At 52.3% G+C, this 26,612-nt stretch overlaps 1 protein-coding gene across 1 annotated transcript in view; it reads right to left on the bottom strand.

The window, feature by feature from the left end:
* Positions 1-26,075, bottom strand: part of LOC140412916 (putative transmembrane protein 244) — a 108,393-nt gene extending 82,318 nt beyond the window's left edge. Inside the window, exon 1 of the mRNA XM_072500864.1 lies at positions 25,909-26,075. Within this exon, the coding sequence (XP_072356965.1) occupies positions 25,909-25,941 (33 nt within the window). The 5' untranslated portion in view covers positions 25,942-26,075. The remainder of the gene's footprint in view (positions 1-25,908) is intronic.
* Positions 26,076-26,612: the final 537 nt, after the last annotated feature.

The following is a 26,612-nucleotide window of genomic DNA, read 5'->3' as shown; positions in this document are numbered from 1 at the left end:
AGTGGAGGGAGTCTCTTCCGCCTCGGCCATGGTGGAGACCGTCTGGAGGCGGAAGGGAAAGAGTGCCCCTACGGCACAGGCCCGTCCGCGGATCGGTGGGCCCCGATCGCGGGCCAGGCCACCGTGGGGGCACCTCCCGGGGCCAGATCGCCCCGCGCGCCCCCCCAGGACCCCGGAGCCCGCCCACGCCGCCTTGTCCCGCCGTTCAAAAGGTGGTTTAATCCACGCAGGTGGGACAGGCAATTTATCGGCGGGACTTCGGCCCATCCGGGCCGGAGAATCGCGGGGGGTGGCCCGCCAACTGGCGCGCCGCGATTCACGCCCCTGCCGAATATCCGGTGCCGGAGACTTCGGCAACTGGTGGGGGCGGGATTCACACCAGCCCCCGGTGATTCTCTGACCCGGCGGGGGGTCGGAGAATGACGCCCCAGGTTTGGATGTGGATTGTCCTGAAACCCTCCAAGTGAGATGTAATAAAATTACATCTTTTTCCAGTTTTGTAGTTACGAAGCATCAACCAGGCAGAGAAAAGCGTTAACGAAGAGCTGTGTAATTATAATAAGAAGTTGTTTTTTTTAAAAGATATTTATTAAAGTTTTTTAACACAATTTTTCTCCCTTACAAACAATAACCCCCCCCACCCCGTAACAAAAAAAAAACGAGAAATCGCGCAGAGCAAGATATATACATGGCAAAATGATATATTTACACAGATTTGTACACTGGCTCTCACCCGTACGTGCCAGTTTCCCCAACCCTTCATGTGATCTCTTGCTCATCCACCCTCCCAGGCAGTCCCCCCTTTCCCCCCCCCCCCCCCCCCCCTCCCAGGACGTCCCCTCCACCCCACCCCATCCCCCCCCCCCAAGGTTGCTGCTGCTGCTGACCGACCTTCCTCTAACGCTCCGCGAGATAGTCTAGGAACGGTTGCCACCGCCTGTAGAACCCCTGCGCAGACCCTCTCAAGGCGAACTTAACTTTATGAACCCAGCCATGTCGTTTATCCAGGCCTCCAGGCTGGGGGGCTTCGCCTCCTTCCACATTAGCAAGATCCTTCGCCGGGCTACTAGGGACGCAAAGGCCAGCATGCCGGCCTCTTTCGCCTCCTGCACTCCCGGTTCGTCCACTACTCCAAATATTGCTAGCCCCCAGCTCAGCTTGACCCGGACTTTAACCACCTGAGATATTGTTCCCGCCACTCCTCTCCAGAACCCCTCCAGTGCCGGGCATGACCAAAACATATGGACATGGTTCGCCGGGCTCCCTGAGCACCTTCCACATCTGTCCTCTACCCCAATGAACCTACTCAACCTCGCCCCCGTCAAGTGCGCTCTGTGGACCACCTTTAATTGTATCAGGCTGAGCCTGGCACATGAGGAGGAGGAATTAACCCTACCTAGGGCATCAGCCCACAGACCTTCCTCGATCTCCTCCCCCAGCTCCTCCTCCCATTTACCCTTCACCTCTTCTACCAGCGCTTCCCCCTCTTCTTTCAACTCCTGGTGTATTTCCGACACCTTGCCCTCCCCGACCCATACACCCGAGATCACCCTATCTTGAACTACTTGTGCCGGGAGCAACGGGAATTCCCTCACCTTTCGCCTCACAAAAGCCCTCACCTGTACATATCTGAAGGCATTTCCCGGGGGTAACTCGAACTTCTCCTCCGGTGCCCCTAGGCTCGCAAACGTCCCGTCGATGAACAGGTCCCCCATTCTTCCAATACCCCCCCGATGCCAGCTCTGGAACCCCCCCATCCATCTTCCCTGGGACAAACCGGTGGTTACCCCAGATCGGGGACCACACTGATGCTCCCATTGCACCTCGGTGCCGTCTCCACTGGCCCCAGATCCTTAGCGTTGCCGCCACCACCGGGCTCGTGGTATACTTTGTCGGCGAGAGCGGCAGCGGTGCTGTCACCAACGCCCCCAGGCTCGTTCCTTTACAGGACGCCATCTCCATCCTCTTCCATGCCACCCCCTCTCCCTCCATAACCCACTTGCGGATCATCGCCACATTTGCTGCCCAGTAGTAGCTCCCCAGGTTTGGCAGCGCCAACCCTCCTCGGTCCCTACTGCATTCCAGGAACCCTCTCCTTACTCTCGGGGTCTTATTCGCCCACACAAACCCCATAATACTCCTGCCTACTCTCTTAAAAAAGGCCTTAGTGATCACGATGGGAAGGCACTGAAACACAAACAGAAACCTCGGAAGGACCACCATTTTGACTGACTGCACTCTACCCGCCAGCGAGAGCGGTAACATGTCCCATCTTTTGAAATCCTCCTCCACCAACCTCATCAGATTCAGTTTATGTAGGGTCCCCCAACTCCTGGCTCTCTGGATCCCCAGATACCGAAAGCTCCCCTCCGCCCTCCTCAGCGGTAGGTCCCCTATCCCTCTTTCTTGGTCCCCCGCCTGTAATACAAAGAGCTCACTCTTCCCTACATTGAGCTTATAGCCCGAAAACTCCCCAAACTCCCTTAGAGTCTGCATGACCTCCACCATCCCCTCCATTGGATACGCCACGTACAGCAACAGGTCATCCGCATATAGCGACACCCGATGCTCTTCTCCCCCTCGGATCACCCCCCTCCATTTATTAGACTCCCTCAATGACATGGCCAATGGTTCGATCGCCAATGCGAACAACAGGGGGGACAGGGGGCACCCCTGCCTCGTCCCTCGGTACAGTCGAAAGTACTCCGACCTCCGCCGGTTCGTCACTACACTCGCCATCGGTGCTCTGTAAAGGAGCTTAACCCAATTGATAAACCCTACCCCGAACCCAAACCTTCGCAGCACCTCCCAGAGGTACTCCCACTCTACTCGGTCAAAGGCCTTCTCCGCGTCCATAGCTGCCACTATCTCCGCCTCTCCCTCCTCCGATGGCATCATTATCACGTTTAAGAGCCGCCACACATTGGTGTTTAGTTGCCTGCCCTTTATAAATCCCGTCTGGTCCTCGTGGATTACCCCCGGGACACAGTCCTCGATCCTCGTGGCCAGCAACTTTGCATCCACATTGAGGAGCGAGATCGGCCTGTACGATCCACATTGCAGTGGGTCCTTGTCCCGCTTTAGGATCAAAGAAAATGTCGCTTCCGACATTGTCGGGGGCAGGGTCCCCTCCTCTCTTGCCTCATTAAAGGTCCTCGCCAGTAGCGGGGCCAACAGGTCTGCGTACTTCCTGTAGAACTCCACCGGGAATCCGTCCGGTCCCAGGGCCTTCCCCGCCTGCATGCTCCCCAAATCCTTGCTCAGCTCCTCCAACCCAATTGGTGCCCCCAAACCAGCCACCTCTTGCTCCTCCACCCTCGGGAATTTCAGCTGATCTAGGAATTGTCTCATCCCCTCTTCCCCCGCTGGGGGCTGGGATCTGTACAGCTCTTCATAAAAGGCCTTGAATACCTCGTTTATTTTCGTTGCACTCCGAAGCGTGGCTCCCCTTCCATCTTTGACTCCCCCTATTTCCCTCGCTGCCATCCTCTTACGGAGCTGGTGTGCCAGCTGTGCTTTCCTCCACTGTGCCTCCGCCTTCCCTGTGGTCAACAGGTCAAACTCCGTCTGGAGCCGTCGTCTTTCCCCAAGTAATCTTTCCTCCGGGTCCTCTGCGTATCTCCTGTACACTCTCAAAATCTCCCCCACTAACCTCTCCCTTTCCATACCCTCTGTCTTCTCCCTATGAGCCCTAATGGAAATTAGCTCTCCCCTGATCACCGCCTTCAACGCCTCCCATACCACCCCCACCTGCACCTCCCCATTGTCGTTGGCCTCCAAGTACCTTTCGATACAACCCCTCACCTTCCCACACACCAACTCGTCCGCCAGCAGTCCCACATCCAGCCGCCACAACGGGCGTTGGTCCCTCTCCTCTCCCAGCTCCAGTTCCACCCAGTGTGGGGCATGGTCCGAAACGGCTATAGCCGAATACTCCGTCCCCTCCACCCTCGGGATGAGCGCCCTACCCAGAACAAAGAAATCTATCCAGGAGTAGGCTTTGTATACATGGGAGAAGAAAATTCCCTGGCCTGCGGCCTTGCAAACCGCCATGGGTCCACTCCCCCCATCTGATCCATAAACCCCCTAAGTACCTTGGCCGCCGCCGGCCTCTTTCCAGTCCTTAATTTGGAGCGGTCCAGTGCTGGATCCAACACTGTATTGAAGTCCCCTCCCATTATCAGGCCTCCTATCTCCAGGTCCGGAATGCGCCCCAACATGCGCTTCATGAATCCTGCATCATCCCAGTTCGGGGCGTATACGTTTACCAACACCACCCACATCCCTTGCAGCCTACCGCTCACCATTACATATCGCCCTCCATTGTCCGCTACAATAGTCTTGGTCTCAAATGACACCCGCTTTCCCACCAATATTGCCACCCCTCTATTCTTCGCGTCCAGTCCCGAGTGGAATACCTGTCCTACCCATCCCTTTCTTAGCCTGACCTGGTCCGCCACCTTCAGGTGTGTCTCTTGGAGCATGGCCACGTCCGCCTTCAGTCCCTTTAAGTGCGCGAACACTCGAGCCCTCTTCACCGGCCCATTCAGTCCCCTCACTTCCCACGTTATCAGCCGGATTGGAGGGGCTCTCACCCCCCCCACGCCCCGCCGACTAGCCATCTCCTTTTCTGGGCCAGTCCCGTGTCCACGCCTCCCTCACCCTCCAGTCCCCCAGAGGGGGGACCCCCGTCCCGACCACCTCTTCTGTGTTCCATTCCCTTTCGGCCAGTGCAGCAGCAACCCCAAAACATCCCCCCCACCCTCACAAATCCTCAGTTAGAGTCCAACTTTTCGGCTTGTACAAAGGTCCACGCCTCTTCAGGACCCACAAAGTAATAGTGTTTGCCCTTGTATGTGACCCACAGTCACGCTGGCTGCAGCATTCCGAATTTCACTTCTTTCCGGTACAATGCAGCTTTGGCCCGGTTGAAACCCGCTCTCCGCTTTGCAACCTCCGTGCTCCAGTCCGGGTATATTCGGATCTCTGCATTGTCCCACTTACTGCTCCGCTCCTTCTTGGCTCATCTCAGGAGCAACTCTGTCCGTGAACCGGTGGAACCTCACCACCATCGCCCTTGGCAGCTCATTTGCCTGGGGCTTCTTCGCCAGCACCCGATGTGCCCCGTCCAACTCCAGCGGCCTCGAAGGGGCCTTCGTGCCCACCATCGCCTTGAGCATCGTGCTCGCGTATGCCCCGGCATCAGTCCCCTCCACTCCATCAGGGAGACCCGGGATTCGCAGATTCTTTCTCCTCGACCTGTTCTCCAGGTCTTCGAGTCTTCCCGCCCACCTCTTGTGTAGCGCCTCGTTCTGCTCCACTCTCACCGCCAGGCCCACGAGCTCGTCCTCGTTCTGACTGACTCTTTTCTGTACCTCCTGGATCTTAGCTTCGTGGGCCTTCTGCGTGATCCCGAGTCCTTCAATTGCCGAAAGCATAGGCGCCAACATCTCTTTGCGCATCTCCTCGCGCTGCTCCTCGAAGCAGCGCTTGATGAACACCTGCAGCTCCCCTTTGTCCCTGGACGCCGCCATTTTGTTTTCTTTCCCTCGCTTCTCCCGTTGCTCCAGTGCCGCTCCTTTGGCCGTTACACTTCTGGTCCGTTTCATAGAAGTTGGCAGTGTTTGCTTCACCAGTCTGCCCCAAAAAGTCTATGGAAACTCCTGAAAAAGGTCTGAGAGTCGGCTCCAGACGGGAGCTGCCGAATGTGCGACCTACTCCTCCATGGCCGCCACCAGAAGCCTCGTCCCTGCTTCTTCAATGGCCCTGGTAGATCTTTTCACAGTTGTTCCCTCTGCTGCTAGAATTCACCTTTGATAGAGTCAAGCCAGATTGCAGCTTTAAGCTTGCCCTTCCCCCGCCTGCATGCTGGAAGAGGCCCTCGTCTACTGCTGCAGCTCAAGCCAAATCTTTCACTGTTTCTGCCGGGTCTGGTAGCCAAAAGACACAACATTCCTGGGGACACTGTCAGGGTAATGCTGCAGCCTTCTTCCCACACCGGGAAATGTCAAACAAATGCCGTGGGGGCCCTGTAAAAGAGCCCAAAAGTCCGTTCCAAGCGGGAGCTGCTCTGCATAGCCGCACCCGGAAGTCCATTATAATAATAAGTTAACGCAGCATGGGGAAGTATGAACTCCACCGAGTGCCCTCTTCACTTGTTCGACTGTTTGAGTGGTAGTTTCTCTACCTAGAAAAGTGACCCAATTTTCTTTTATTTTGAGAAAAACAGTCATTGGGCGCGATTCTCCAGAAAGATTTGTATGTGTGGTAGCGAGCACGAACTGCAGCGAGCTTTCCGATGCTCGGCCTGTCTAAACTGGCAATGCAATACGTTAATTGATCCACTTAATGAGGCTGTAAGGTTTCATGAAGGCTTGCCAGGGCGGCACGGTGGCACTGTGGTTATCACTGCAGCCTCATGGCACCGAGGTCCCAGGTTCGATCCCGGTTCTGGGTCACTGTCCGTGTGGAGTTTGCACATTCTCCCCGTGTTTGCGTGGGTTTCACTCCCACAACCCAAAGATGTGCAGGGTAGGTGGATTGGCCACGCTAAATTGCCCCTTAATTGGAAAAAGATGAATTGGGTACTCTAAATTTATTTTTTTTAAATGAAGGCTCACCAGCTGATTCGCCGGGACCGCGCCCGCTACACCACCACCACCAGCCCCGGCTAAGAAGGTCAAGAAGCACTTAAACAGCTCTTGCACAGCTCTTCCACTCAGCTCGCAGGGGAGGCTCCTAGATGCAGTCGAGGCCAGGAGGGATGTTCTGTTCCTCCAGGATCCTGGAGGGTGAGCCACAGGGCAGCCAGTGGTGCCTGGAATGAAGTGGCAGCGGCCATCAGCTCGGGAAGCATGACCAGTAGGACTGGCCTTCAGTGCCGCAAGAAGGTCCACAGCCTACACTGGGCTGCACATGTGAGCTAACAATCCAACCCCACCAAAACCTTCCCACCCCGTACATGAGCAGCACCCATCTAACCCTCCATTTGCCCCCCCCCAGCTGACCCTTCACCCCAACACCCCAACCATCCCTTCACCCCTTCCCTTCACCCCCCAAACATTCCTTCACACCACACCCACCAATGTGAACCGCACGTGCAGCTCTCTGTCTCCGCAGAAGAAGCTGTCCCACAATTGTCGGGAGAGGCCCCAGACTGGCGGAGGGGTGTCGGACATAAGAATCCTCACAAGCTTCAAGGGATCGGTCCCGGAGGTTATGGGGGTAACCGAGGCCAGATCGGTCACCAACGTGGAGGTTGGCTCATGCTGCAGAGGTGAGGAACCTGTCAAACGTGAGTTGTTATTGCCATACAGACTGACCCATCCCTCTCACGGGCCACTTGTTCATTCTCCCACACGTCCTCCAGCCGACTCTGCTGGCCCATCCAGGCTGGGCTTCCTCCCCTGCCTCCCATGAGACCACCTCAGAGGAGAGCTCCGAGGATGCCATAATTGATACGTCACAGCTGTCATCCCCAACCTCCACCAGTGCAGAGACACATACCTCGGTGGGCAACGTTAGTGGACAGACTTCTGGGGCACAATCTGGCGAGCACCGCACAGACTTCTGGGGCACAATCTGGCGAGCACCGCACAGACTTCTGGGGCACAATCTGGCGAGCACCGCACAGTTGCCGATGCATATCAGGTGGAGGCAGTATCACCCAGGTGAGACAGCAGTCAGAGGTCTGCTGGATTCCAGGTCCCAGCTGGGTCCCAGCCTGATGCTGAGCCTCTGGACCAGGCTATCCCGGTGTTGATGGAGGAGTTAGGGAGCGGCCGAGACATTCAAAGGGAGATGTCAGCGACACCCCAGCAGGTCATAGCCGATTGGAGGAGTCCCAGAGGCTACAGCACAGGAGATGTCACCGGCAATGTGTGGCACTGAGGCCAACACTGCTATGGTGGCGACCGCGGTGGAGAGCCTGGTGCACAACATCAGCAGCATGAGTTAAGATGTCCAAGGCGTGGCGGTGACGGCCATGGCTGAGGGCTTTGGTAGACTGTCTGACTTACTGGAGCACATGACCCAGTACCAGGCTGGCCTTGATGAGGTGCTGGGGGTAAGGAGTGGAGTGTGCATGAGGGGAGGAGGAGAGGGTGTTGTGGAGTTTGGGGGAAAAGGGTAGGAGGGTGGGAATAGTGGGGAAGCACCATCAGCAAAGTGGGGCCGTGGTGTACACTTGTACGAGGAACATTAAAACACCCTCACCGCAACCAGTATGACCAACCACCAATTCCATACCCCATCCTCCCAGATATTCCCCAACCCACCCACCCGACACACTCTGCCCACGGAGGTTGGCTGCTGCGTGTGTGGTGTGTGGTTCTCGTTTTTGGCCTTTCCCGCTATTCACTGGCCTCAATGCGCTCTCACTCAAGCGAAATGAGGCCAGAGAATCACGCTCATAATCTAGCTCCTCATTTTTGTGATATTGATTGAGTGATAAATATTAGCCAGAGCACCAGTGTCACAGAACGTTTCTGATTTGACAACCCATTTGAAAGACGATGGCGTGATCTACCATCCACATCTCACCCGAACAGGGCACAACGCAGTTGGTAGATCCTGGCAGAGCCCTCTTCTGGGATTTATCCAGCTTATGCGATCTAATGGGATCAAATGAGACGATACAATCTGGATCCCACATAAATCAATATATTAGAGGAGTAGCTAGCCTCACTCGAATATGCACTCACCTGATCTACCCAGGGCTTTGGGATTTAATCCCTTTGGGTTAGGTGAGTGTTGTTCAGCACTGGTCCCCACAAACGGGGCCAGGTGGAATGGCACTTGGGCGAGGTATCCCAAGGGATCGGAGGCCCCTGGGGGTGGTTGGCCTCTGGGAAGAGTGGCATCCTGGTACTGCTGGTACCACCTGGCACCCTGACAGTGCCACCTGGGTGCCAGCCTGGCAATGCCAAGATGCCAGTCTGGCATTTTGCCCTTGCGGGAGATTGGGCCTGGGAATGCCCTGCCCATGTGTGGTGGCATGCGGGGGGGCTCAAGGACCCCCTTATAGGTGAGTTGGGGCATGGGGGGGGGGATCATGTCGGATGGTCGAGAGATCGGGGTGCCATTAAAAAATGGCGTCCCGATCTTGTCCGACACTGAGGGGTTCTGGAAAGCAGAGATCCTTAGTGCAGGAAATGTTCCTCAGTGCGACCTCGGGGGTGCACTTCCTGCCTGGCCACCAAAAAAAACGAAAGTGCTGTTTGATAGAAGGTCGTTCCCACCGTTACAAGAGCCAGGAATCCCGTCCAGAACAGACTCTGTTTTTTTTTGGTAAGATCTCACCCAGTATCTCCGATGGTGCACCATTCTCCCAATGCTCATGTGGGGAATAAAGTGTTGCTATGATTAATATGAGTTATAAAGTGAGATTTATTTTCTTTATTCGTCCATAGGATGTGGATGTTGCTGGCTGGGCCAGCATTTGTTTCCCATCCTGAGGGCATTTCAGAGTCAAACACATTGCTGTGGGTCTGGAGCGATATGTAGCCAGACCAGGTAAGGATGGCAGATTTCCTTCCTTAAAGGACATTAGAGAACCAGGTGGATTTTTATGACAATCGACAATGGTTTCATGGTCATCATTAAACTTTTAATTCCAGAGTGTTTTATTGAATTCAAATTTCACCAACTGCCCTGGTGGGATTCGAACCCAGGTCCCTAGAGCATTACCCTGGGTCTCTGGTTTTTTTTGGTTTTTTTAAGATATATTTATTAAAGTTTTTAACACAATTTTTCACCCTTACAAACAAACCCCCCCCCCCCCATAACAAAATAGAAAGAAAACGCACGTAGCAAGATATAAACATGGTAAAACGATATGTTACAGAGCTTTGTACACTGGATTCCTCCCGTACATGCCAGTTTTCCAGATCTTTCATGTGTTCTCTTGCTCAAATACCCCCTAGGCAGACCCCCCTTCCCCCCCCCACCCCTCCCTCCCCCCCCCCCCTTCCCCCCCTGGGTTGCTGCTGCTGCTGACCGACCTTCATCTAACGCTCCACGAGATAGTCTAGGAACGGTTGCCACCGCCTGTAGGACCCCTGCGCAGACCCTCTCAAGGCAAACTTTATCCTCTCCAGCTTAATGAACCCTGCCATGTCGTTTATCCAGGCCTCCACGCTGGGGGGCTTCGCCTCCTTCCACATTAGCAAGATCCTTCGCCGGGCTACTGGGGACGCAAAGGCCAGAATGCCGGCCTCTTTCGCCTCCTACACTCCCGGCTCGTCCACTACTCCAAATATTGCTAGCCCCCAGCTTGGCTTGACCCGGACTTTCACCACCTAAGATATTGTTCCCGCCACTCCCCTCCAGAACCCCTCCAGTGCCGGGCATGACCAAAACATATGGACATGGTTCGCCGGACTTCCTGAGCACCTCCCACATCTGTCCTCCACCCCAAAAAATCTACTCAACCTTGCCCCCGTCAAGTGCGCTCTGTGAACCACCTTAAATTGTATTAGGCTGAGCCTGGCACACGAGGAGGAGGAGTTAACCCTACCCAGGGCATCAGCCCATAGCCCCTCCTCAATCTCCTCTCCCAGCTCCTCCTCCCATTTACCCTTCAGCTCCTCTACCAACGCCTCCCCCTCTTCTTTAATCTCCTGGTATATTGCCGACACCTTGCCCTTTCCCACCCATATGCCCGAGATCACCCTGTCTTGAATTTCCTGTGCCGGGAGCAACAGGAATTCCCTCACCTGCCGCCTTACAAACGCCCTCACCTGCATGTATCTGAAAGCATTTCCCGGGGGTATCCCAAACTTCTCCTCTAGTGCCACTAGGCTCGCAAACGTCCCATCAATGAACAGGTCCCCCATTCTTCTAATCCCCGCCCGATGCCAGCTCTGAAAACCCCCGTCCATCCTCCCCGGGACAAACCGGTGGTTACCCCTGATCGGGGACCACACCGAGGCTCCCGTCGCACCCCTGTGCCGTCTCCACCTGCCCCAGATCTTTAGCGTTGCCGCCACCACCGGACTCGTGGTGTACCTTGACGGCGAGAGCGGCAGTGGTGCCGTCACCAGCGCCCCCAGGCTCGTTCCTTTGCAAGACGCCAACTCCAACCTCTTCCATGCCGCCCCCTCTCCCTCCATCACCCACTTACGGATCATCACCACATTTGCTGCCCAGTCGTAGCCACCCAGATCTGGCAGCGCCAACCCTCCTCGGTCCCTACTGCGCTCCAAAAACCCTCTCCTTACCCTCGGGGTCTTATACACCCACACAAACCCCATAATGCTACTGCATACCCTCTTAAAAAAGGCCTTGGTGATCATGAAGGGAAGGCACTGAAACACAAAGAGAAACCTCGGAAGGACCACCATTTTGACCGACTGCACTCTACCCGCCAGCGAGAGCGGTAACATGTCCCATCTTTTGAAGTCCTCCTCCATCTACTTCACCAGTCTCGTCAGATTCAGTTTATGTAGGGCCCCCCAACCCCTGGCCATCTGGATCCCCAAGTACCAAAAGCTCCCCTCTGCCCTCATCAGCGGTAGGTCCCCTATCCCTCTTTCTTGGTCCCCTGCCTGTACTACAAAAAGCTCACTCTTCCCTACATTAAGCTTATAGCCCGAAAAATCCCCAAACTCCCTTAGAGTCTGCATGACCTCCACTGGATCTGTCACACACAGCAACAGGTCGTCCGCATAAAGCGACACTCGATGCTCCTCTCCCCCTCGGACCACCCCCCTCCATTTCCTGGACTCCCTCAATGATATGGCCAAGGGATCAATCGCCAATGCAAACAACAGGGGGGGACAGAGGGCACCCCTGCCTCGTCCCACGGTACAGTCGAAAATACTCCGACCTCCGCCGATTCGTAACCACACTCGCCACCGGGGCTCTGTAAAGGAGCTTAACCCAGCTAATAAACCCTCCCCCGACCCAAACCTACGCAGCACTTCCCAGAGGTACTCCCACTCTACTCGGTCAAAGGCCTTCTCCGCGCCATAGCTGCCACTATCTCCGCCTCTCCCTGCACCGATGGCATCATTATCACGTTTAGGAGCCGCCGCACATTGGTGTTTAGTTGCCTGCCCTTTACAAATCCCGTCTGGTCCTCATGAATCACCCCCAGGACACAGTCCTCGATCCTCGTATCCAGCACTTTTGCCAGCAACTTAGCATCCACGTTGAGGAGCGAGATCGGCCTGTACGATCCACATTGCAGTGGGTCCTTGTCTCGCTTTAGGATCAAAGAAATCGTCGCCTCCGACATTGTCGGGGGCAGGGTCCTTCCCTTGCCTGATTAAAGGTCCTCACTAGCAGCAGGGCCAACAGGTCTACGTACTTCCTGTAGAACTCCACCGGGAACCCGTCCGGTCCCGGGGCCTTCCCTGCCTGCATACTCCCCAAACCCTTGCTCAGCTCCTCCAACCCAATTGGTGCCCCCAAACCAGCCACCTCTTGCTCTTCCACCCTCGGGAATCTCAGTTGGTCTAGGAATCGTCTCATCCCCTCTTCCCCCGCTGGGGGCTGGGATCTGTATAGCTCTTCATAAAAGTCCTTAAATGCCTCATTTATTTTCGTCGCACTCCGCACCGTAGCTCCCCTTCCATCCTTGACTCCACCTATTTCCCTCGCTGCCATCCACTTACGGAGCTGGTGTGCCAGCATCCGACTCGCCTTCCCCCCATACCCGTAGGTCGCCCCCTGCGCTTTCCTCCACTGTGCCTCTGCCTTCCCCGTGGTCAATAGATCAAACTCAGTCTGGAGACGTCGCCTTTCCCCAAGTAATCTTTCCTCCGGGGCCTCTGCGTATCTCCTGTCCACTTTTAAAATCTCCCCCACTAACCTCTCCCTTTCCATGCCCTCTATCTTCTCCCTATGAGCCTTGATGGAGATTAGCTCTCCCCTGATCACCACCTTCAGCGCCTCCCATACCACCCCCACCCGCACCTCCCCGTTGTCGTTAGCCTCCAAGTACCTTTCGATGCACCCCCTCACCCTCCCACATACCACCTCATCTGCCAGCAGTCCCACATCCAGCCGCCACAGCGGGCGTTGGTCCCTCTCCTCTCCCAACTCCAGTTCCACCCAGTGCGGGGCGTGATCTGAAATGGCTATGGCCGAATACTCCGTTCCCTCCACTTTCAGGATCAGCGCCCTGCCCAGAACAACAAAATCTATCCGGGAGTAGGCTTTGTGCACGTGGGAGAAAAAAGAAAATTCCCTGGCCTGCTTTCCGAAGCCTACCCCGCCCCCTCTGGCGCAGCTCCTGTCGCGGCCTTGTCTCTTTTCCCCCATCGCCATCCCCCTCTCTCCCCCAGCCCATGTAACATTTCCTGCGCGTGATTACACTTATATACAACAACCATCAAACATCAAACATCCCCCCCACCCTCACAAACCCTCAGTCTGAGTACAACTTTTCGGTTTGAATAAAGGTCCACGCCTCTTCAGGCGTTTCGAAATAATGGTGCTGATCCTTGTATGTGACCCACAATCGCGCTGGCTGCAGCATTCCGAATCTCACTCCTTTCCGGTGCAGCACCGCCTTGGCCCGGTTGAAACCCGCTCTCCTCTTTGCAACCTCCGTGCTCCAGTCCGGGTATATTCGGATCTCCGCCTTGTCCCACCTGCTGCTCCGCTCTTTCTTGGCCCATTTCAAGACCCTCTCTCTGTCCGTGAAACGGTGAAACCTCACCACAATCGCCCTTGGCGGCTCGTTAGCCTTGGGCCTCCTCGCCAGCACCCGGTGTGCCCCATCCAGCTCCAAAGGCCTCGAAGGGGCCTCCGCGCCCATCAACAGCTCGAGCATCGTGCTCACATATGCCCCGGCATCGGCCCCCTCCACTCCTTCAGGGAGACCCAGGATCCGCAGATTCTTTCTCCTCGACCTGTTCTCCAGGTCTTCGAATCTTCCCGCCCACCTCTTGTGCAGCGCCTCGTGCTCCTCCACTCTCACCGCCAGGCCCAAGATCTCGTCCTCGTTCTCATTGACTTTTTTCTGCACCTCCTGGATCTTTACCTCGTGGGCCTTCTCGGTCATCCCTAGTCCTTCAATCGCCGACAGCATAGGCGCCAGCATCTCCTTCCGCAGCCCCTCGAAGCAGCGCTTGATGAACTCTTGCAGCTCTGGCCCGCATTCCACTTTATCCCCGGCCGCCGCCATTTTGTTTTTCTTCCCTCGCTTCTCCTGCTGCTCCAATGCCGCTTTTTGGCCATTTCGCTTCTGGTCCGGTCCATAAAAGGTGAAGGGGGGCCTCACTCTTCCCTTCCCACACGGAACGTCTTCAAAAAATTCCAGTTGGGGCTCCTCTAAAGAGCCCGAAAGTCCGTAATAGCGGGAGCTGCCGAATCGTGCAGCTTAGCTCCGCATCGCCGCAACCGGAAGTCTGGGTCTCTGGGTTACTAGACCATTGACAATACCACGACACCACTGCCTCCCCATGATATACTCATGAAGCTGCAACTCCCAATGTACTTTCCATCACAACCCTTGGCCTACATATTGCTGTTGTTTTCCTAGATGTGTTTTGCTCAAGATGAGGGGTGGGATATTCCTCCCCCTCTGCGGCGTTTTTGCAGCAGCGGAGGACAGCTCGCCAGTGGCTGCTGGCGGGATCTTCTGCTCCCACCGCCCTCAATTAAGTTTCCCACTGAACGCGCCCCTCGCCATCAGGAAACCCACGGCGCGAGTGAGCCATCGGTGCGACCGTAAGATCCGACCAGTGTGAGTGACCAGAAAATCCCGCACAAAGTCACAATAGCTGATAACTCAAAATATTTACAAGTTGTATTTTGTTTACCTTCCATCCTGTATTTTCCCACTAACTTGCAGAAAAAAACCTACCTAGCCAGCTGCAACTGTATTGTGCATAAATATATGCTTTTGTAATTGCTATTTTAAATGCTTCAGTTCGCCAAAGGATAGTTGTAATAAAGAATCCCCAACATTAACCAATTTTGGACTGCAAATGGCATTGGTCCTACAACAGTGCTGAACGGGAGTGTCAGCCTAGATTTTGTGTTCATTTTACTACACTACAGAGGTGAAAAATCATTTAGAAGTGCACAGCAAAGTGTAAGGGAGGTTATGCTCGAACTGTATAAAGCACTAGACTGCAGCTCGAGTAAGTACTGCATACAGCTCTGCTCACCGCATTACATGAGAGGTGTGATCACAAAATAAATTTACAAAGATATTGCCAGAAATGGAGAATTTGGGGGGAAATTGGATAGACTATGTGTGTTTTCTTTAAAGCAGAGGAGAGACGGAGGGGAGATTTAATTGAGATGTATTGGCAGGTTCAGATAGAGTGGGAAGGAAGGACTAGTTCCCTTATCAGAAGGTCAATTAACCAGAGGACATAGATTTGAAGCAATTGCTAGGAGGATTAGAGGGGAGTTCCGGAGTAACGTTTCTCACCCATAGGGTTGTGGAGGACTGGAACTCACTGCCTACAAACTTATTAGAGGCAGTAGCTCTCATCGCATTAAACAAAATTGCATATTTACTTGAGGTTATGTGCCAAGAACTGTAAAGTGGAATTAGACAGGATCACTCTCTTTCAGCCAGCACAGACATGATGGGCCGAATGGTCTTCTATGCTATATTACTCTCGGACACCAGCTGCGAAGTTCCAGTGCCTGGTATGGAGGCCAAGTTCAATCAAATTGCTGACGTGTTCACTGTCCAGGCTGACTCATGATTAAAGGGTGCTTAAGTGACTCAGCAGGCATTTACTGGTGCTAATTTTATCATTTTGAACGCAACATTTTATTTTTAAATGAAGTAGCTAATTCATTTTTATTCAATTATGGGGCAATTTAACATGGCCAATCCTAACCTACACTGCAGATCTTTGGGTTGTGGAGGTGAGACCCATGCAGACACGGGGAGAATGTGCAAACTCCACACAGACAGTGACCTAGGGCCAGGATCGAACCCGGGTCCTCAGCACCGTGAGGTAGCAGTGCTAACCACAGCACCACCGTGGTACCCGAGCCTTCATGAATAACCTCAGCCCGTATCGGAATTGAACCTGTGCTGCTGACCTCGCTCTGCATCACAAACCATCTGCTCAACCAACTGAATCTCTTCAGTCTGAGGCTGTGCCCTCGGGTTCTAGTCTCTCCTACCAGTGGAAACATCTTCGCCACGTACACTCTGTCTAGGCCTCTCAGTATCCTATAAGTTTCAATGAGATCCTCCCTCATAAACTCCCACGAGTACAGACTCAGAGTCCTCACCCGCTCCTCGTACAACAAGCCCTTCACTCCCAGGATCATTCTTGTGAAACTCCTCTGGACAACATCCACGGCCAGCACACCCTTCCTTAGATATGGGACCTGAAACTGCTCATAATTTTCCAAATGGGGTCTGACCAGAGCCATGTACAGCCTCAACATGCATCCCTGCACTTGTATCTAGATTGATCTTATGAGGAAACACTCTCAAAAAAATGTTATACCACAATTCCATGGATAAGTAAAAATGTTAGTAACCAATGTTGGAGTAGCTTTTTCTCACTGAGGTATTTCATTTTCTTTTGTAGCCTAAAGTAACAAAGCTGCCCTTTTCAGTTGTATTGTGTGTTATCTGAATCTGAGTGGAGAGAAGATAAATCTTTACATGCATAGTGAGGTTCTGCTGCATATTAGAACAACGTATTCTGGGCAGAGGGAAATATGGGTTTGACACCTCCTTCCCTCTGAGTTACCAAATTAAGCTATTCTTCTTTGGGGAGCATCACCCTGCATAAGGGAGGAAAATCTAGGAAGAGAGTCTCCACCAGACCATTCCTATGCACCTCCTGGCAAGGAGAATGAAAAATCTTGCATTTATACAGCGCCTGTCACTACGCCAGGACTTCTGGCATTTTGTAATGTAGGAAGCATAATAGCCCAAATGGCACACAGCAAGATCCCACAAACTGCAGTGAAAGAAAGAACAAGATCATAGTTTTAAATGTTGGTTGAGGAATTTCCAGGATACCAGGAAGAACTCCTCAGCTTTTCTTCAAAAATAGTGTCATGGGATCTTTTACCTGGGTGGGCAGACAAGGCCTTGGTTGAACGTCCTATCTGAAAGGTGGCACCTCAAACTGTGCAGCACTCCCTCAGTAGTGGGATCCCAATCTGAAGTGGGACTCAGACCTATTACCTCCTGTCTCAGAGCGGGAGCCACAACTGATATCTCTGACCAAGAATAAATTGAGAATCAGGATTCAAGCTGCTATCCACCTGTCTTAATTTCACCTTGCAGGGCCAATGAGGCAGCATCTTGAAGTCATAATTAGGAACAATAAACCAAATATCCTATAATTTGGCATCATTGATGTTAAACTAATATTGTGATTCTATCGCAGTCTGCCAATTAAAAAAGGTATGCTCCAAAAATATTAAATGTTGGTGTCCGAGGTGGACCTCTTGGTAGAAGGAATGACCTGATAGAGGTCTTTAAGGTTATGAGAGGTTTGATAGGGTGGTGTATAAAAAATGTTTTTAATTAGTGGTGGAAACCAGAACACGACACATTATATATAAAATCATTCTTGAAAAATCTAATGGAGAATTCAGGAGAAACTTACTTACCCAAAGAGTGGTTACAGTGTGTAATGGGCTACCAGAAGGAATAGTTGAGGTGAACAGCATAGACATGTTTAAAGGGAAGCTAGATAAGCACATGGCAGAAATCACATGGCAGAGATCACATGCTGGCACAATGGTTAGCGTTGCTGCCTCGCAGCGCCAGGGACCCAGGTTCAATTCCGGCCTTGGGTGATTGTCTGTGTAAAGTTTGTACATTCTCCCTGTGTCTGCATGTGTTTCCTCCGGGTGCTCTGGTTTCCTCCCATAGTCCAAAGATGTGCATGTTAGGTAGATTGGCCTAGCTAAATTGCACCTTAGGGTGAGGTTGCAAGAATAGGGCAGGGGATTGGGCTGAGGTAGGGTGGTCTTTTGAAGTGTTGGTGCAGACTCGATGGGGCCAAATGGTCTCCTTCTGCACTGTGGGGATTCTATGAAATAAAAGATTTCCATTTACCTAATGCGTTTCAGGACCATGGAAGGATTCAAAGTGCTTTTTTACAATCATTGAGCTACAGTGCTTTATTTTTGAAGTTGTCGATTCCCTTTTTTCCCCTTTTTTTATTTTTGCTGTTATAATTTTGATCCATGGTTGCTTAATGACATATATAAGAACTAGGAGCAGGAGTAGGCCATCTGGCCCCTCGAGCCTGCTCTGCCATTCAGTCAGATCATGGCTGATCTTTTGTGGACTCATTTCCACTTACCACCCGCTCACCATTACCCTTAATTCCTTTATTGTTCAAAAATCTATCTACCTTTGCCTTAAAAACATTCAACGAGGTAGCCTCAACTGCTTCACTGGGCAGGGAATTCCACAGATTCACAACCCTTTGGGTGAAGAATTTCCTCCTCAATTCAGTCCTAAATCTGTTCCCCCTTATTTTGAGGCTATGTCCTCTAGTTCTAGATTCACTCGCCAGTGGAAACAACCTCCCTGCTTCTATCTTAACTATTCCCTTCTTAATTTTGTATGTTTCTATACAATACCACCTCATTCTTCGAAATTCCTATGAGTATAGTTCCAGTCTACTCAATCTCTCCTCATAAGCCAGTCCTCTCAACTCAGGAATCAACCTAGTGAATCTCCTCTGCACCCCCTCCAGTGCCAGTACATCCTTTCTCAGGTAAGGAGACCAAAACTGCACAATACTCCAGGTGTGGCCTTGCCAGCATCTTATACAGCTGCAACATAACCTCCCTGTTTTTAAACTCCATCCCTCTAGCAATGAAGGACAAAATTCAATTTGCCTATTTAATTACCTGCCGCACCTGTAAACCAATCTTTTGCGATTCATGCACAAGGACACCCAGGTCTCTCTGCACAGCAGCAATCTGTGATTTTTTACCATTTAAATAATAGTCCATTTTGCTGTTATTCCTACCAAAATGGATGACCTTACATTTACTAACATTGTACTCCATCTCACTATTACAGACAGGAAACATAAATCTTGAACCGAAAGCCTTGAAGGAAGGTGTCCTTGAAGGAAAAAAACCACCTGAAACAAAGCCTCATCTTTTTACTTTACTTTTATTATTTTATGCCCCTCTTCTCCCCTCTGTGTTTGTTTGTATGTGTGTGTGAAGAGGATGGGTGGGTTTAAGTGGGGGGTTAGGAATTGGAGAACAGTTAACCTATTATATTTGCTGCATATTTAATTATAGTTGCTGTGATTAATAAACTTAATTGTGTGTAAATTTACAAACCTGGTGACTGTAGTTATTAGGCAGCTAAGGGCCAAAGACTTCAGAACTTTTTCTAAAAATTATTTATTAATTTCAATTGTGTTGCGACTCCGGGTCACGTGGGGCTGGAATTGACCATGCACTAGCCCAGTGGGTCATAACAAAGTGTGGTCAATGTATAAATAGAATATGATGGTGGGATTAGATGAAAAGAGTGAGGAAGAGGCTGGGATGTTTAGCATAAACATATCCATGGGGTGCAAACGTACTGCCTTGTCACGGTGACGCAACAAGGGAGAACTTGCCCTCACTGGGTAGCAGCCAGATTTGTCTGCGAGACCTTGCCGTGGCGCCATTTATCACTGATTTCCACGAACAAGGACCAGGCATAACGACACTTGGGGGGTGGTCTCCCAGACGATTGGATAAGCCTGGACGGTTGGGCTCTGGGAAGGGTGGTACTCTAGCACTGCAATGCCACCTGGGCACCTTGGCACTGCCACACAGGCATGATGGCAGTGTCACCCTGGCACCACCACCCTGGCATGTACGTGCGGCCTGGTCGGGGCTTTCCTCGCCAAGGCCCGAAAAAACCCAGAGTCCCATTTAATAGTGGGGTTGTTTGCAGCGCTGCAGGCGCCGAGAAACACCCTGCTAAACACGTCCAAAACAGGACTGGGTTTTTCCCCACTGAATCCTGACCTGGATCTATTGGCTCAAATGGCCTGTTTCTGTGCTGTAAATGGTAAAACTTTGTAAACTGTGGGTGGGTTGAACAGAGTCCAGCTGAATGAATGCCCTCGGCCACCGGTACTGTCTCAAAAACATAAAAGTATCATTAGCCTTTCTGGGCACAGTATATTTGTGTGTATCTTTATGGAGGAAAATGTAACTGGTCTGATTAGTAAGTTTGCAGACGACACAAAGGTTGGTGGAATTGCGGATAGCGATGAGGACTGTCAGAGGATACAGCAGGATTTAGATTGTTTGGAGACTTGGGCGGAGAGATGGCAGATGGAGTTTAATCCGGACAAATGTGAGGTAATGCATTTTGGAAAGTCTAATGCAGGTAGGGAATATACAGTGAATGGTAGAACCCTCAAGAGTATTGAAAGTCAAAGAGATCTAGGAGTACAGGTCCACAGGTCACTGAAAGGGGCAACACAGGTGGAGAAGGTAGTCAAGAAGGCATACGGCATGCTTGCCTTCATTGGCCGGGGCATTGAGTATAAGAATTGAACACTATACTCCAAGTGTGGCCTAACTAAGGTTCCATACAGCTGCAACATGACTTGCCAATTCTTATATTCCGCCCACTGGGCGGAGCCAGCAGGCAGGGATCTACCCCCGTACCTGTAGTACAGGGGCCTTACCGTAATACCCTCGTATACAGTGCAGTATATACAATATAATACAACAGTGGTGACTGTTGAGACCTGGGATTCATGTCGCATTACATTCATCCCCCACCATCTGGCCTGCAAAATCCTACCAACTGTCCTGGCTTGATGCACTTCACACCTCTTTAACCTGGGGCTACCCCATCTCTGGATCTGTAAAGATTTAATCACCTGCTAATGGTCGCATTCCAAGCATTGTTTGGCATCTTTGAATTTGTCTATATATGTGTTTCTGGAACATACCTCTTCATTCACCTGAGGAAGGAGCAGCGCTCCGAAAGCTAGTGACATCGAAACAAACCTGTTGGACTTTAACCTGATGTTGTAAGACTTCGTACTGTACATTTCTTTGTTCTTTGTACCTTCCTGTGAAGCTGTACTGCATCTGCAATGTATCTTTTAATGAGCTCTCGCTGTTTCTTTAACATCAGGTTATAAGTCCAAAAATGTGCAGATCAGGTGGATTGGCCATTCTAAATGACCCCTTGGTGTCCAGTGATGTGCAGGTAGGTGGTGTTGTGGGAGTTACGGGGATAGGGCAGGGGTGTGGACCTGGATAGAGTGCTCTTTCGGCATGTCAGTGCAGACTCGATGGGTTGAATAGCCTCCTTCTGCACTGTAAGGATTCTATGTATTCTATGGAAACCTACTACAGTATTGCAATTCCAGGTTTGACAAATATATCAACTGCTAATTCCAGTGGGATTCCTATTGTGTAGTTTTTTGTGAATGCGTTCGTGAAGATTTCTTCTGTTCCTTGTTTCCATGGAAATGTGAAGGAGCTTTTAGTTTCCATGGAAAGGTAGTAAACACATTCTTTTTAAAAAGAATTTAGAGTACCCAATTATTTATTTTCCAATTAAGGGGCAATTTAGCATGGTCAATCCACCTAACCTGCACATCTTTGGGTTGAGGGGGTGAAATTCGCGTAAACATGGGGAGAATGTGCAAACTCCACACGGACAGTGACCCAGAGCCGGGATTCGAACACGGGCCCCCAGCACCGCAGTCTCAGTGCTAACCACTGTGGTAGTCACTACTGTTGTATTATATTGTATATACTGCACTGTATACGAGGGTATTACGGTAAGGCCCCTGTACTACAGGTACGGGGGTAGATCCCTGCCTGCTGGCTCCGCCCAGTGGGCGGAATATAAATGTGTGTGCTCTCCGAACTGCAGCCATTTCAGCAGCAGCTGTAGGAGGCCACACATCTCTGTGTAATAAAGCCTCGATTACTCTCTATTCGCGCCTCGTCGTAATTGATAGTGCATCAATTTATTACACAGAGATTTTTCAGAAGATGGACCTCCGCATCAAGCCGGATCACCTGCAGCTGCATCCTCAAGCAGACAACGCCAAAAAGGACTTCGCACATTGGCTAGCTTGCTTTGAAGCATACATCGGATCTGCGACAGACCCAATCCCAGAAGCACAGAAGCTCCAGATTCTGTACACGCGGCTGAGCTCCGATGTCTTTCCCCTCATCCAGGACGCGCCTACCTACGCAGAGGCCATGGCGCTACTGAAGGAGAACTACGCTCAGCATACCAACAAGATCTACGCCAGGCACCTCGTGTCCACGCGGCACCAACTTCCCGGTGAATCTGGAGTGCCCTGCTCGCCCTGGTGAGAGACTGTGATTGCCAGGCCGTTTCGGCCACTGAACATTCTGACCTGCTACTTAGAGACACGTTCATTATGGGCATAGGGTCGGCCTACATCCGCCAGCGCCTCTTAGAAGGGGCTACCCTCGACCTTGCGGCGACCAAGAAACTAGCGATCTCGCTCACAGTCGCCTCACGCAATATACAGGCGTATGCCCCCGGCCGCACGGCCCACCCCTCCTGGGCATCGTGGACCCCGCCAGCGGCCACCCCATCGTGGACCCCATCAGCGACCGCCCCTAGCCAACTCCACGCCTGCGGTGCGCGTCAGCCAACCAACCCCGGGGGACCCAAGTGCTACTTCTGCGGACAGACAAAACATCCCCGGCAGCGCTGCCCGGCGCAGAGCGCGCTCTGCAAGGCCTGCGGCAAGAAAGGACATTTTGCTGCAGTGTGCCAGGCCCGCTCGATCGCCGCTATTGTCCCGGCACCCCCCACATGCGACCAGTGGGCGCCGCCATCTTCCTCGCCTCAGACCACGTGGGGCCCGTGGACGCCTCCATTTTGCTCCCCTCACAACACGTGTGGCCCCTTGGGCGCCGCCATCTTGCTTGCCTCACAACCAGTGGGCAGAGCCATCTTGCCTGCTCCAGGACACGTGCGGCCCGAGGGCGCCGCCATCTTGCCTGCCTCAGGACACGTGCAGTCTGTGGGCACCGCCATCTTCCCCGCCTCAGGACACATGCCCGTCGGGCACCTCATCAGGCCGCTCATCGCCTCCGTCACGATCGACCAGTCCCGACCGCACATCATTGCGACCGCGTCGACAAACGTGAAGGTCGACGGGCATGAGATAGCCTGCCTTCTGGACTCCAGGAGCACTGAGAGCTTCATCCATACGGTACAGTAAGGCGCTGCTCCCTCGCGGTACACCCCATTAACCAAAGAATCTCCCTGGCCTCCGGATCCCACTCAGTGGCGATCCGGGGGTACTGCATCGCCACCCTCACCATCCAGGGCATAGAGTTCAGTGGCTTCCGGCTCTACGTCCTCCTCAACCTCTCCGCTGCCTTGCTACTCGGCCTGGACTTCCAGTGCAACCTCCAGAGCCTAACCCTGAAATTTGGCGGGCACCTACCACCACTTACTGTATGCGGCCTCACGACACTTAAGGTCGACCCGCCTTCTCTGTTTGCAAACCTCACCCCGGATTGCAAACCCGTCGCCACCAGGAGCAGACGGTACAGCTCCCAGGACAGGATCTTCATTAGGTCTGAGGTCCAGCGGCTGCTGCGGGAAGGTATCATCGAGGCCAGCAACAGCCCCTGGACAGCCCAAGTGGTAGTGGTGAAAATGGGAGAGAAAAACAGGATGGTCGTTGACTACAGTCAGACCATCAACCGGTACACGCAGCTCGACGCGTACCCCCTCCCACGCATATCTGAGATGGTCAATCAGATTGCACAGTACCGGGTCTTCTCGACAGTGGACCTGAAATCTGCCTACCACCAGCTCCCCAATCGCAATGCGGACCGCCCGTACACCGCGTTTGAAGCGGACGGCTGCCTTCACCATTTCCTTAGGGTTCCCTTCGGCGTCACTAACGGGGTCTCGGTCTTCCAACGGGAGATGGACCGAATGGTTGACCGGTACGGACTGCGGGCCACTTTCCCCTACCTGGATAACGTCACCATCTACAGCCACGACCAGCGAACCACAACGCGAACCTTTCCAAATTTCTCCACATCGCCAAACTCCTCAACCTAACCTACAACAAGGAGAAATGTGTGTTCAGCACAAACCAATTAGCCATCCTCGGCTATGTGGTTCAGAACGGAGTTCTAGGGCCCGACCCCGATCGCATGCGCCCCCTCAAGGATCTCCCCCTTCCCCACTGCCCAAAGACCCTCAAACGATGCCTGGGGTTCTTTTCATACTATGCCCAGTGGGTCCCTAACTATGCGGACAAGGCCCGCCCACTCATCCACTCCACCGGTTTCCCACTGACGGCCGAGGCTCACCAGGCCTTCGACCATATCAAGGCCGACATCGCCAAGGCCGCGATGCACGCGGTCGACGAGACGCTCCCCTTCCAAGTCGAGAGCGATACATCAGACGTCGCTCTGGCCGCCGCCCTCAACCAGGCAGGCAGGCCCGTGGCATTCTTTTCCCACACCCTCCATGCCTCCGAAATTCGCCACTCCTCCATCGAAAAGGAGGCCCAAGCTATCGTTGAAGCTGTGCGGCACTGGAGGCTGGCAGGAGTCCTACGGTCCAGAAATCTCCCGGCCTCCCGCTGGCAGAAGGTCCTCCCTGACGCACTTCACTCCATTCGGTTGCTCCTGTGCACCGCGACTAACGAAACCCCCATGAATATCTCTTTGCCTTCCCCAGGAAGTCCACCTCCGGGGTTTCGCTCCCAACGTGGCTGGCAGCTCCAGGACCCGTTCTCCTCCACAAGCACGTGCGGCTCCACAAGGCGGACCTGTTGGTTGAGAGGGTACAGCTACTCCACGCAAACCCGCAGTACGCCTACGTAGCGTACCGCGACGGCCGCCAAGATACAGTCTCCCTCAGGGACCTGGCACCAGCTGGGTCCCAACACAACCCACCCTCTGTCCTGGCGCCACCCTCCCTTCCCCCACGCACCCCACCACAGCCCCCGCTCCAGGACAATCTGTCCTCCCTTTGGTCCCACCCGGGGATGAAGAGTCACCGACGACCGAGCCGACTCCTGACTCGCCACCAGCACTGCGGCGCTCTCAACGACGGATCAAGGCGCCCGACCGTCTAAGTTTGTAACCTTCTCTGAAATTTTAGTGACAACCTGTATGTAAATAGTTTTCCACCACCCCCGCTGGACCCATTTTTAACAGGGGGTGAATGTGGTGGTCACCACTGTTGTATTGTATTGTATATACTGCACTGCATACGAAGGTATTACGGTAAGGCCCCTGTACTACAGGCATGGGGGTAGATCCCTGCCTGGGCGGAGTATAAATGTGTGTGCTCTCCGAACAGCAGCCATTTCGTAAGCTGCTGTAGGAGGCCACACATCTCTGTGTAATAAAGCCTCGATTACTCTCCTCTCATCGTAATTAATAATGCATTAACTACTGCGCCTCATGCCGCCCCGAAAGACATTCTTAACGCATACATTGGCATTAATAATACAACAAAACGCTGCAATTCCCATTCCTATTCAGAATTATCCGACAGTCCAGAGTTCTACATTTTAAAAAAATGAAAATTTAATTTTGCAAACTTGTAGTGATGTGTGTGAGTCCTGGTGACTAATTTAAAATATTAACTCTGTTTCGTAAACCAAGGGGCGAATCCTGGTTCGAAAGCCTACGTTTTTATGCCATGCAAATATATCACAATTTGTTACAACCTGTTTTTCTTTCAATGTATTTACGAAATAATATTGCTTGTAATTTCTAAATTACAGGATTATTTAAGGGTATTGCCAATCTGTCACTGCGTCGCTTACACAATGGGGAGAAGTGGGTTCATTCATTTGTTCAGCTGTTGTGTTCGGACAGGGGAAACGTGAAGCATTTACTTCCGTTATTGAGAGGATCAGAGGCTCCGCTTCACAATTCATCCTGGCCCCCTGAAAATGAACAGCAAATAATCCATATCCCCCACACTCATACCTTAGTCCCAGCGATTCTGCCCTTAAAGGCCATGCAGATGTCACATCAATTTAGGAGAGAATGGGTCGCCTCTCTCAGAATCATTCCTTCCCACAATTACTCATTTCCATTTTGCTTCCAGATCCCCTGTGTGTCTCCTGCGGATGTGCTCGACCCGAAGAGAGAAACAGCGCCTACCACAGATCAAAAAGAAACTCCTCGTCGCAATTTCCTTCACAAACCTAGAATTTAGTTTTTAATTTGATTTTTGCATATAACATCACAAACACCGGAATATTAATTTAAATGCTGGAAGAACTCAGCAGATTTGACTACATGTGGAGAGAGAAACAAAATTAATGATTCGAGCCCATATGACTTCTGTCAATTGAGCTGTTTTGACTTGAGGGATTAGCATTCTGAATAGGAAAGTTGTGGGGGTCAATGTGAGCACATAAAATGGCAGATTGACATGAAAATAGCCTTTTTGTATTTTAGAAGTCTTTTGATAAAGTCCCAGGTGGAAGCAAAATTTAAACTCATGGGATTGGGGGCAACAGCCTGCCATGGATTTAGGACTGGCTAACAGAAATCAGCGGGAATAAACAGGTCATTCTCAGGTTGGCAGGCTGTGATTAATGCGGTACCCGAGTGGTTCACAATCTATATCAGTGATTTGGATGTTGGGGCCAAATGTAGTAATTCCAATTTTGCTGATGACACAT

The sequence above is a fragment of the Scyliorhinus torazame genome, chromosome 1, assembly GCF_047496885.1.
Source record: "Scyliorhinus torazame isolate Kashiwa2021f chromosome 1, sScyTor2.1, whole genome shotgun sequence".
NCBI classification, from domain to species: domain Eukaryota; kingdom Metazoa; phylum Chordata; class Chondrichthyes; order Carcharhiniformes; family Scyliorhinidae; genus Scyliorhinus; species Scyliorhinus torazame.
Note: the sequence above shows the minus strand (reverse complement) of the source record. Positions and strands in the feature narration are given on the sequence as shown.